This window comes from Clinocottus analis, unplaced genomic scaffold (assembly GCF_023055335.1).
Source record: "Clinocottus analis isolate CAN_PGR_092001 unplaced genomic scaffold, fCliAna1.0.p SCAF_19, whole genome shotgun sequence".
NCBI classification, from domain to species: Eukaryota; Metazoa; Chordata; class Actinopteri; order Perciformes; family Cottidae; genus Clinocottus; species Clinocottus analis.
This window is the reverse complement of record NW_027175920.1, coordinates 3,652,451-3,665,465: the sequence shown is the minus strand read 5'-3', so window position 1 is coordinate 3,665,465 and position 13,015 is coordinate 3,652,451. Positions and strand designations below refer to the sequence as shown.

The 13,015-nt window shown below is 41.2% G+C and overlaps 1 protein-coding gene across 1 annotated transcript; it reads left to right on the top strand.

The window, feature by feature from the left end:
* The first annotated feature begins 923 nt into the window (after positions 1 to 923).
* fshr (follicle stimulating hormone receptor) lies at positions 924 to 12,810 on the top strand. The gene is made up of 18 exons (XM_068582652.1): positions 924 to 1,358; positions 3,817 to 3,888; positions 4,377 to 4,451; positions 4,548 to 4,622; positions 5,169 to 5,243; positions 6,181 to 6,261; positions 6,912 to 6,986; positions 7,199 to 7,273; positions 7,370 to 7,444; positions 7,653 to 7,727; positions 8,061 to 8,141; positions 8,492 to 8,560; positions 8,645 to 8,719; positions 9,255 to 9,437; positions 9,555 to 9,751; positions 10,339 to 10,520; positions 10,616 to 10,807; positions 11,541 to 12,810. Exons 1-18 carry the CDS (start codon positions 1,186 to 1,188, stop codon positions 11,985 to 11,987), a joined length of 2,277 nt encoding a protein of 758 aa, XP_068438753.1. The 5' UTR covers positions 924 to 1,185; the 3' UTR covers positions 11,988 to 12,810.
* The last annotated feature ends 205 nt before the right edge of the window (positions 12,811 to 13,015 follow it).

Below are 13,015 nucleotides of genomic sequence, written 5' to 3'. Positions count from 1 at the left end.
CATCGCTATCAAAGTGTGCTCATCTTGCAACACAAATATGAGGCAGGAGACAAAACAGGTTCACGTCTGTTCCCCATAATTATTCTCTTCTTTTTTTTTTTTTGTTCATTTGTTGACATAACTTTCAAGCTAAAAAGAAACCATTTCGGCAGAAATAACATACTCCCTAATGTATTATTCACTCCTAAACTGTAATTAACCCAGATGTACTTCCCGAAAAATAACAACAAACTATTTCAAATTGAAAAGTAATTTAAAAACTGTTTAATTTAACATATGTATATATATATAAACATATATATATATATGAATGAGTAATGTATCTTACTTCATTGGTAACCTGTTTAGCATTAGCTTGTTGGCTAAAAACATTAGCGTCACAGGATTTTGTCAGTTTTCACGGTTAAGGACCTTTTTAAAAGGAAAATAATACAAACTCTTTTTCAAAAAAGGTTCTTGGTCAGCAGTGGAATAAGTGATTTCCCTTTTGTAATATTGTTCTATTTTGTACTACTATTTTAGATTGTCAACTTAAGCCTATTTACGGTGTACGATCTTTAAATGTGTTTTGATTAAGACATTTTTATGTTTAAAAAAAGAAGTGCAAATGTGTTTTCCTGTTGGATCCAGTGGACGTGTGTTTTTGCGTTGAAGAAGATATACAAAGTGTCAAAGTGGAATCAATAAACGGTGGAAACAGATATTTGGGATGGAGCGTGTCATTTGTGAGAGTTAAAAATAATCTCTATCACAACATCCTATCGGGATGTGTGATAGGATGTGGTGCTATTTACTCACTCACACACACACACACACACACACACACACACACACACACACAACCCAGCAGAGACCTCCTACATCTTCATACACCAGATTTTTAGCCGGTCCCACCCCTGTTATTCACCACTGCATGGCACAAGGCACCAGAGCACCTCACGTATCTTCTCTCTTCGACCCGGCGTTGACTCCAGAGTGGGTAGACGGACCAACGGGCAACAAAAAAAACATTCATATCAAATGTGGAATGTGATCTTTGGTGGTAGACCTGTCAACACGTTGTAAAACACCACGTGGGAGATAGAGAGACGTCAACAGACTAAATCAGAGTGGGAAGATAAAGACAAACAAAGAGATTTGAAAAGCCTAAAATACAACAACCTGGACTTTCAACAACGGACTGCAATGATGATCGTGATGATGATGATCCTGTTAATGTTCGTGGTGATGAAGACGGCGGCAGTGTCGGCGCGTGACGAGTTGGATATTGAACCTGGAGTTGAGACCGACTCGTGCTCCAAACTGGACTTTGGGGACACCGAGATTCCCTCCAACATCCTCAGCCACACGCAATGTCTGTGAGTACATCCTTTATGCACACACACAATGTGCATCGAAGTTGGGAAGCAGGTTGCTGGAGCGATCGTGAATGTTGTTGGCTGCACAGCTCGCACCTCAACGAAATAGTTTGGAAATTCCGACATTGTTAATATCACACTGAAGCTGCAGGAAACACTTTAACGGAGCCGCAGGTCAAAGTCTTATTCTTTTGACTCATTCCTGTATGTTTTATGTTTTTCATAAAAGCATATTTATTGTTGCCGGACTTTTAAAGAAGAAGGGCCACAATGGAACCAGTAAAAGACAAGAAATCCTGACTTTTAGTCTCTCGTACAGGTCAAGCTCTACAAATACTGGATACTATATTTCCCATAAAGCAACTCAATGGCTTCCGTTGTAAGTGCTTGTGTTTTTGCCTGTGTTTCATGCAGGCGTTCTGTTATATATTTGTTGTCTCCAGCCCTAAAATCAATCATCTGTTATTTTTTCAGACATTAAGAAAGGCCATTAAGAATTTATGCAGCTGTTTTCCTAGTCTGTGTAGTACTCTTGATGAGGATCTTTATGTGTTTTATCAATGTAGTGTCTTTCTCCTAAAGCCCAAGTACATGGACACTACAAGTGACAAAGATTAATATTTCAGAGAATACGTCCCAAAATAGTATTTTTCAGTCACCATCCGAATACAGATTCAGGGAGCACTGCAGTTGAATATCACATCCCATGAGCGTGCATAATCATTTAGACTTTCCTCTGTAATCCTGGCTCATCTCCTCCTGGCTGAATTTTACACTGAATTTGCGAATGTTTGTTTTTTCTTAACATAAATTTACTGAAGGGATTGTGTGCAAAGTGTGTCTTCAGCGGCCGCCAGCGTAACCACAGCCTTCCAAAGTGCCCACAGAACGAAGATGCCCCCGTAGAGTTTTCTTGTAAACAAACAAACGTTACATTTACATTCAGTGTTTCTCACCAATGGAGCAAATGCATTCAATGCAATTTCTTCCACGTAAAAAAACATCTGAAAATGTAAAGCGGATTTCTTTGATTATTTAACATGTTTCCTGGTTACATTCATGAGAGAACAGGACACAGCGTTGGAGGCGGGGCTCCATTCATTCCCATGGAAGTTGCTCAGTGGCACATGAAGCAAAAAAAAGTATGGCGTTGCCCAGATCTTTTACAAATCACAAATTATAATTATAACAGCACTGATCTGGAGCTTTAGGTATTTTTTTTTATCATGTTTGTCTGGTTTCTGTGTTTGTGGTAATGTATGTCAAGATGGATGCCTTGTTTTTCTACTGTTTTCACTACTGCAAACCAAGTCTACCCTCGGGTACCTATAAAGTAACCAAACCAAAGCTCCTCCACATCCATGAAGCCCGTAAATGAAGCGCACTCACGTTTCCTTTACCCCCATCTTGTCCAGCCTAGTTCTGAAGCTTATTCAAGGAAAATAACTCCGGATTCAGATTAGTGCATTTAACAACGCTGATTTACAAATGTGTCTTTGCCCATGTAAGTTTATCAGAAAAGTATTTTTGGGCACCATGGCATCATGTCACAGACGCAGCATTTACACTGTTTGGCTACGAAACAATTTGCGTCAAAGCCCATCGCTCCTGCTGTCGATAAGTGGAATAGCGTGAAACTGTGTATTGTTTCGTTCACATGCGGCGCACAACTGCTGGCGGACAGCAATTACGGCATGAGTGCTAAAAATCTGAAAAAAAGTAGTACAAATAGATGAATGGGACGTGAGCTAACATTAGTCACTTTAAGTTACTGGTCAAGAACATCTTGTTTCCGAAAACGTCCAACTTTCGAAGAAGGACATCATATTTATTCTTATGAAAAGTCATGTAGGTGTTGATTGAAGGTTGGTTTAGGTGTTTTGGACAAAGTGGCGCAGAGCTGCCTTTAAACACTGACCTGTTGTTTTGGCCCTTGAAAGGTTTTGAAGGAATCTCAAGGCGAGAAGGAGGAGGTGGTACGGTGGGTTTCCGCTTAAAGATTGCAGCATAAACATGAATTTATGAAGTACATAATCTTACTCACAAATCTAGCCGAGAGACACACACAGAGTCGAGGACGTACTTTGTGGCAGAAGTAGCGTCCAATCCCTGGAGAAGTTCAGCGAACTCCCAGTGCGATGTGTGTGTTCTCATCTGTTCTGTTCTGCTCGAAGGTCAAGGCTCAAGAACAGTGGGGATATTTTACAAGTATGCAGCCCTGGAGGGTAATTTCAGATGTGATCTGCTCGTTGAAAAATAAAATCCCCAACACGAGTGAGAAAATACTGGTCATGGATCGGCTGATCTATTATTCAGGGCACATGTGAAGTAGAAAACGTGGACCCACGTCCTGGCCACGCCACAACAAAAATGGCCGCGAATGACTTTGTGAAGATTCCTCTTCAGTGATTACATTCTTGTGATCAGATGTGAGATGTGGTCGTTTCTTTATCAACAGGGAAGTCACGCAGACGCAGATCTCGAGGATTTCCCAGGGCACCATCACCAGACTGCAGCGTCTCAGGAAACTGTGAGTGTCTGTCGTTCATGTTTAATCTTTGATGTTGAACGTGATGAACGGCGGTCAAAATACTCGCGATAAGGATCATCCAAACAGAGTGGAAGCGATAGGGCCTCACCGGTAAATTTCTCTCTGCCTGTGGTTTTATTCCTCCAAATGAAAGAAAGGGAGTTTAGTGGAAAAACAGTGTTGTGTTTAGCTCAATTCTATATACATTAGATGAAGCATTAAAAGTAAGAATTAAAAGTATCCCATGTCTTTAGGGTAATTCTATGTGAGATTAAATCATAGTTACACTAATGGAAAACAAGAAAAAGACACTGCTTGTGACGTATTTTATCCAGCTTGCTCGTGGGTTGAGTTTCTGTTATGGAACAAGAGGAGTTGCCAACTCTGAGAGCCCAAACAACGGACGAGTAAGCTTGGTAGCGTGGTGGGGAAAGAATATGTGAATAAAGACCTAACAGCTGATATGAATGTCCTTTGCTTTCCCTTAGCACCATCTCTGGGAACGACGCGTTGACGAGTATCGGGGCTTTCGCATTCTCCGATCTCCCTGAACTCAGCAGGATGTGAGTATAAGTGGCAGGATAATGGCAGTGGTGAAACCCTGTAATTGTGCAGTAAAAACGGTCATTTGTATTAATGAATACATGACTTCTTATCAGAATCATAGAAAAGTCAAAACACCTGAGACACATCCATCCAGATGCATTCAAGAACATCGGGAAACTACGGTATCTGTAAGTACTCAGTGGGAGTGCAGCAGGGTAGGAATACTTCCTTCTTCCGTTTGTGTATTTGAAGCTGCTTGTCAGTCTAAAATGGGTCATGGGTGACAGGCCTACTTCTAAAGGCCCCACACGAGTAGAGACATCATTTTTTTATTAGCTTAGATCCCCAGGAAGAGAAATCAAGTGTCACTCTATGTAAAAAATGTTTTCCCATGAATTAATTATCTATCATTTCCGCCATGTTAAAGATATCCATAGCAAACAAACAAAAATACTCCATCTGATTTTGTATATCTTTTGAAAACAGTCTGAAGCTAGCTGTAATAAATCATTCACTGACATGATCATAACTGTTATAATTATGTTTGTCCCAATTTGAGAGAACTGAAACAGATATATTGATTTGTGATGGAATCTCTTCACTTGTTAATTTTGTTTCTCTGTTAACACAATGGGACATTGTCTGACCGCATCACTTTGACTCACTGCAGCATCTGTTTTTCAGAGGTTGCAGTGTGACTGTAGTAACTTTTGGTGGTTAATCTGACATCACAGGACCATCTCCAGCACTGGACTGAAAACGTTTCCAAACTTGTCCAAGATCAACTCCACAGCTGACGACTTTATATTGTAGGTATAGACACACTATACTAAAGTACCCACACACAATTGCTCCCACATGTACTTGAACACATATAGGCTACAGGATTGCACACGTACCTAAATGTGTCCTGAAGACATCACACTGCAGTTAAAACCTATGCACTCAGTCGTCATTACACAACAGAATATAAGGAACACAAATGATCTGTCCCTCATCTCCAGCCTCTAAAAACCCATCTTCAAACTTTCTCCAATCTGACATTCATCAGCCTCAAACAGAAGGTGGATTATGAGATGGTATTTTAATATGCATATGTCTGCTGTTGTTTTACTTAACGTAAAATGCGGGTTATAAGGATACAATAAAATAAAAAGTTGTATTTAATCAGAAACAAGCCGCGGCGGTTAATAAGCCGCTGCTGCTACTGCCCGCGTCCCCTCTGCTCGTTACCTTTGGTGATTGTCGAGGAGCTAGCTGCTGCGGCTAGCGAGGACAACACCGTTGTTTACTTGAGCTCAAACTGTGCAGCCTTGTGGCCGAGCGCTAGATGCAGCTGCAGCTCAAGTTACAAGTGACAGTGTTGTCAGCGCTAGCTCCCCGCTGGCTCGCTAGCTCCCGGCTCGCTAGCTCCCGGCTCGCTAGCTCCCGGCTCGCTAGCTCCCGGCTCGCTAGCTCCCGGCTCGCTAGGTTAGGACCCGTGCCGTCAGACCTGTTTTCTGTCGCGCCTCCTCGGGTGAGTATTTCACGTTCATTTTGTACCGTATGTCTCTGCAACTGCTGCTAAATTTAGGATTGAAACAAATCCAAAAATTAGCAAAACCGATAATTATGCCGCGTGGGTCGAAGTTGAGAAAAAAATGTAAAGAAAAGTAGTGGCTTATAACCCGAATTTTACGGTACTATTCATGTACCTCTCCGTGTTTGTTGTTAAGCATGTGTTATTTTTATCTATGTGCTGCTTAGTCGCCTGGAGGAGAACAACCACATAAAGGAAGTCCCTGCCAATGCCTTCAGAGGCCTCTGCACTCAAACTATCGACCGGATGTAAGGGATTCATACGTTTTTTATGAGCACATGCACCACCCTCACACAGCGCTGATGGGCATCAGATGCCAAATGATTAATGTTCCCCAAAATGCTCTCTGCCCTCTTCCCTGAGTCCTATCTCTCCCTCTTATCTTCTTTTCTGCAGTTACTGATTTATCTTAATTTTTCTTAATGGTAAACAAATATTACTTTTGCAACAGAACCCTGACAGTTTGTCTGCCTAATAATTACTTGTAATAAATGCATTTAGCGAGTAATACGTTTTAAACTTTTAGTTACATTTTTAATTAAACTTGTGGTAGACAATGTTTTCTTTCTAGTACAAGCAGACATTCTGGGGAACATATGTCTGATCAAACTCTCCACAAAACAAAATGTATTCCCTAAAATGTTGAACTATTCCTTTAGTAACCTTCATAATGCAGGACTCTACTTATAATGGAGTACTTGCAATTATTTGGTGATGAAAGAGTTGGCTTTATCTTTAAAATTGTGCAATAGACCATAACTGTTCAGAGCATTATTTTTCTCTCTAGTTTGTGTTTTTTGGCCTTCTTGTATCTTTGCATTGTTTTTTAGAAGGTTCCCTTTAGTTTACAACCTTTAATTTCCCCTCTTCCTTGTTTCCCTTCTTCCTCCAACCTCAGCATCATATCGAAGAACGAGAGGCTCGAGAACATCACCGCATTTGCCTTCTCCAACAAGCTTCGGCTCACACATATGTGAGTATGCAGCTTTCTAGAAGCCACTGCTTGTGAAATATTATATGCAGCGTGCTCGTGGGTTGAGTCTCTGTTATGGAACGAGAGGAGCTGCAAACTCTTAGAGAGCTGATCGCTCAAACAACTGAGGAGTATGTTTGGCAGCGTGGTGGAGAAAATATACACAATAAAAGAGCAGACAGCTGATATGAACGTCCTTTGCTTTGCCTTAGCACCATCTCTGGGAATGTTGCGTTGACGAGTATCGGGGCTTTCGCATTCTCCGATCTTCCTGAACTCAACGAGGTGTGAGTATAAGTGGCAGGATAATGGCAGTGGTGAAACCCTGTAATTGTGCAGTAAAAACGGTCATTTGTATTAATGAATACATGACTTCTTTTCAGAATCATAGAAAAGTCAAAACACCTGAGACACATCCATCCAGATGCATTCAAGAACATCGTAAAACTACGGTATCTGTAAGTACTCAGTGGGAGTGCAGCAGGGTAGGAATACTTCCTTCTTCCGTTTGTGTATTTTAAGCTGCTTGTTAATCCAAAATGAGTCATGGGTGACAGGCCTACTTCGACATTGTCTGATCGCATCACTTTGACTCACTGCAGCATCTGTTTTTCAGAGGTTGCAGTGTGACTGTAGTAACTTTTGGTGGTTAATCTGACATCACAGGACCATCTCCAGCACTGGACTGAAAACGTTTCCAAACTTGTCCAAGATCAACTCCACAGCTGACGACTTTATATTGTAGGTATAGACACACTATACTAAAGTACCCACACACAATTGCTCCCACATGTACTTGAACACATATAGGCTGTAGGATTGCACACGTACCTAAATGTGTCCTGAAGACATCACACTGCAGTTAAAACCTATGCACTCAGTCGTCATTACACAACAGAATATTAGGAACACAAATGATCTGTCCCTCAGCTCCAGTGGATTCAAAGGGGATTGTAGCATGTATTCCTGATATTTTGACATTCATATATCTGATGTTTTTCTCCTGACTATTTACGTACTTCTTCATATTTGTTGGTAATGATGTGTTGTTTTTTTTATCTATGTGCTGCTTAGTCGCCTGCAGGAGAACAACCACATAAAGGAAGTCCCTGCCAATGCTTTCAGAGGCCTCTGCACCCAAACTATCGACCGGATGTAAGGGATTCATACATATTTTAGGAGCACATGCACCACCCTCACACAGTCCTGATGGGCATCACAAAGAAAAAGTGTAGTTAATTTCTGGCATTACCACTTTTAGTTTAGTAAGAATCGAAATATACTGACAAACATTTCAAACAAATGTAGTTCGCCAACAGATTCCAAGGTCTCTAAGGAAACCTTGCATAATAATAATAATAAAAAAACATTTATTTGGTGTTTTCTCTGTCCTCGTATTGTTTTTCGTCAGTGAACAGGACAAAAGCAGTTCAGAGAAATAATTGTTGTGAATTGTTTGTGTTGGAGCCACATGACTGTACTTTGGCTTCTCTTTCTAATGACAGAGAGCTCACCAGAAATGGCATCGAGGAGGTGGCAAGTGACGCCTTCAACGGCACAAAGATGCTCAAATTGTGAGTCACAGGAAGATAACAAACAGAAGATTTACCCAAAAATGTATAAAAAGTCAGTGCTCATATTTCATTTGTCTCTCTTAGATACCTCAAAGGAAACAAACAGCTTACTCGCATCAATGCCAACGCCTTTGTGGGTTCCAGTGAGTTGGTGGTACTGTAAGAATGACATCCAACAGTTACTCACGCCTGCACAATTCACCCTCCTCATCGTCACTTATTAAATAAGGAGAAAACGATACAGCATTTGTGTGCAGGCTCAGAAACACTTCGAAACATGCCAGATTTCTGATGAAAAATAAACTGAGAGCAGGTGACGTGGTGGAGAGAGAGAGATTGTTTTCAGCAGTTTTTTCACCAATCAAAGATGCACCCATTTCTATTGAAGTAGCAATCAGAAAAGGACCTTTTCAATTTTTCTTTGGGGCTGTCATTGCTGGAGTGTCTTTTGACTCCACATCCCAGCAATCCCTTTGTCATCAAACGGCGGCACGTCCTATGAATTATTTCACTCAGGAAATTTTGAGTTTTAGTGTTTATTCTGAGCAAAACTGGAGTCAAGAAACAAATAAATAACAGCTTTCATGAGCTGATCATAGGTCAAATGCATATTACATTAACAAAACATATAGATTATGAAATTATAAGAACTGCTACTCCTCTGCTAGATACCAACGTGTCCTTCTTTGTGCAGGGACATTTCCCAGACCGCCCTCAGCTCCCTGCCGGAGCAGTACATCCTCAGTGGACTCGAGATTCTGATCGCTGAGTCCGCCTTCAATCTGAAAAAGATTCCTCCTCCGCAGCGCTTCACCGAACTCCGAGAGGCCAACCTGACCTACTCGTCACACTGCTGCGCCTTCAAAAGCCTAAACAGGTACGCATGTATTATAGTCAAAAGGTGTCTGAACAGCTTATTGTAAATCATCCTGGAAAATCTTTTTTTGTCAAATCACCTTATGGATTTATATGCACTCTTTGTATGTTGCGCTAGAACGGTGTGCTCCAAGCCTGAGGCTCGGACTGAACCTAACTCCCAAAAGGACCCCTGCTCCATCGCCTGCTGGCCAACCCCAGATGACTTTAACCCCTGCGAGGACATCATGAAAGCTGTCCCCCTACGGGTCCTCATCTGGATCATCTCCATCCTCGCTTTGCTGGGGAACGCAGCGGTACTTCTGGTCTTGATAGGTATGAAATGAGACAATCATCACTAACTCAACTTCCTTCTTTCTTTCTTCCTTCGTACACTTCCTTGCTTTTGTTTTGGCTTACAAACTTATTTATTTTTCTGATTTACTTTAGGTTTTCACACATCAGCAGAACTCAGGTTTATCCTCTTTTGTATGGAGACAAATTAGGATCAATAGTTTTTTTCATTGAAAAAAAAAAGATTTTAACCTGAAAATTCAAGTTTTGGTCTTGAACTTTAGAAAATTCAACAATGTGTTCGCAAATAAAAATAAGTGTAGGAAACGTTTTTGGCAGTTGGATATAATTTTGATTTAGTTCTGCTGTTGTTTTTTAATAAAATATATTTTTTCTGTTTTCATTGACAGATTTTATATTTTCAACTTTCATTTTTTATATTTTTAAATGTTATTTTCTCGGGTTGAAATCTTTCTTTCAAATGAACCAAACTATTGACCCTGATTCGGCTCCATACTTTCGCAATAGCATCTCAACTTGAGGAGGTTTTACTGTTCACACTTTACAAAGTACCTTTTGGCCACCAACATTTTCTTTTGTCATTTTTCTTCCCGCCGTTGCGTTGTCAGGCAGCCGCTCCAAACTGACTGTCCCTCGTTTCCTCATGTGCCACTTGGCCTTTTCTGACCTCTGCATGGGCATCTACCTGGTAGTCATTGCAACTGTGGACATGCGCACACGTGGGCATTACTACAACGACGCCTTAGACTGGCAGACGGGCATGGGCTGCAGTGTTGCGGGCTTCTTCACGGTGTGTACGCACGCATGGAGTCCTTTGCATACATACAACAGCTCATCATAAACAACAACAATGCTCGTGAATATCCATGTTTGTTTGAATTGCAGGTGTTTGCCAGTGAGCTGTCGGTGTTCACATTAACAGCCATCACACTGGAGCGCTGGCACACTATCACACACGCTCTGCGGCTCGACCGCAAACTTCGCCTGAGACACGCGTGTATTGTTATGACAGCGGGCTGGATCTTCTCCTCCATCGCCGCTTTGCTGCCAACAGTCGGGGTCAGCAGCTACGGCAAGGTGAAGGCTTTAAATAGACCACACACTCGCCATTCAACTGCACGGGACAACAATTCACTGTATGGTCCTTTTAGATTTTGCTTATGATTTGAGGGCAAAAAAACTCCTGTTCGACAAACTGATGTACTTCTGCAGTCATAATATGCTTTAAATATCCAAAACAGCTTATGCAATGTGTTGCTTGTATGACATTACATACGTAGGATGGTTTTGTTCGTTTAACACTTGTTTTCTGATTTAATCGACTAATCGTTTGGTCCATAAAACGCCAGAAAAGACAACCAGGCGAAATTTCTGTTTCTTCTAAGAAAAACAAATATAAAGCTATTTCAAAGATAAGATAAGATAAGATAGTCCTTTATTAGTCCCTCAGTGAGGAAATTACGGGATTACAGCCCTTCTTCACAGAAAGTAGAGATAAGTAATATAAATAAACAGTAGAACAGTAATAAAAACACAATTTAAAAACTAAATGGTAAGAAACAAGTATGAAATATACAGATGGAATAAAATAAATAGTAAAAAAATGTGTATAAAGTGTAAAAGTATAAAAGTATAACGGTATTGCAAAGATGTCTAGTTGTAGATTTTAGTGTGTGTCTATTTGTTGAGTCCACAAACCCTTTGAGAGTCGAGGTTTAACTTTTTTTTTTTTGGTCCTGAAAATAAATTACATTCAAGGCCCTTGAATCACTGTGTGGTATTTGAATGTGTGGATGTGTTTGTGTTGAAGGTGAGTATCTGCCTGCCCATGGACGTGGAGTCTCTGGAGTCTCAGGTCTACGTGGTGTCTCTCCTCCTCCTCAACATCCTGGCCTTCGTCTGTGTGTGCGGCTGTTACCTCAGCATCTACCTGACCGTCCGCAACCCTTCGTCTGCACCGGCCCACGCCGACACCCGCGTGGCCCAACGCATGGCCATCCTCATCTTCACTGACTTTGTGTGCATGGCTCCCATCTCCTTCTTTGCTGTCTCCGCCGCCCTCAAGCTCCCGCTCATCAGCGTCTCAGGCGCCAAACTCCTGCTGGTCCTCTTCTACCCGATCAATTCGTGCTCCAACCCCTTCCTTTACGCCTTCTTCACGCGCACCTTTAGGCAGGACTTCTTTCTCCTCACGGCTCGCTTCGGCCTGTTCAAAACTCGGGCTCAGATTTACCGGACAGAGAGCTCCTCCTGTTAGTAGCCGGCATGGACATCGTAGGGCCGTATTTCTCTCCCCACAGAAGTCGTATTTTTTTAAAGCAATGACTGATGGAGATATTGATGGACTATAATATGCCCGTGAAGTTAGAAGAAATTCAACTTTTGTGGAGAATTTTGGAGACACTGAACAAACTGCTAAATTCTCAATATGACACCCCATTACTGACACTGAATTTTGCTGGTTTTCACATACCTCCGATATGTTGCCAGTATCTTTTACCAGCACATCCACCAATGACTCTTCGGGCCTGACCTCTGACCTGAAACAGCACAGAGCGCAAGAGTCATTCTTCAACTGTGGGAAAACTCTCCTGTATGTAGGGTGTGTACAGAAATCCAAGTAAAGATAGCTACATAACAACTGCAGATACTCTGACCAAATCTAGGTCAAATAGCTGTCCTAGATAATTCCTTGCGTTTGTTTTAACTTGATTGGAACGCCAGATGGGTTGGAGTTTTCTGCATTGAAAGAATCAAAACACAAGTAAAAGTAGAAAGAGTAGAGGTGAGGAAAGCAAGTTTAGCTTCATGCAGCGTCTTGCCATCCATCGAGTGTCTCAAAATAATTGAATAAATTGGAATACTTTGAAACCCTTTTACAAAGGTTTTGACTGTTTTGACACTCGAGATATCAGCACATGTACTTCAAAAGAATCCCTATTCATTTGGCATAAAACATTATGATTGAATGACATTCATTAAGAAGCACACTGCAAGGCCATTAATCTCCTCATCTGCAGTTTCTGTACAAGCTGCACTAGACGAGAACTCCATTCTGGACCATTAGAGAACTACAAACACACAGTATGTCTTTTATTGTTGTTTAGCTGTGTCTGACTGATTTATATATTTCACATACTCTGCATGCTTTTATGTTCTGTGCGTCTGACATGTTTTTAGTGTTTTTTAGTGTCTAACAATGCAGCATAATCTTGTCTTTAGTCCATTCTATTTTAGTTACCCCTCATTATTTGCTTTGTTTGTGTTGAATTTATGAGCCTCTGT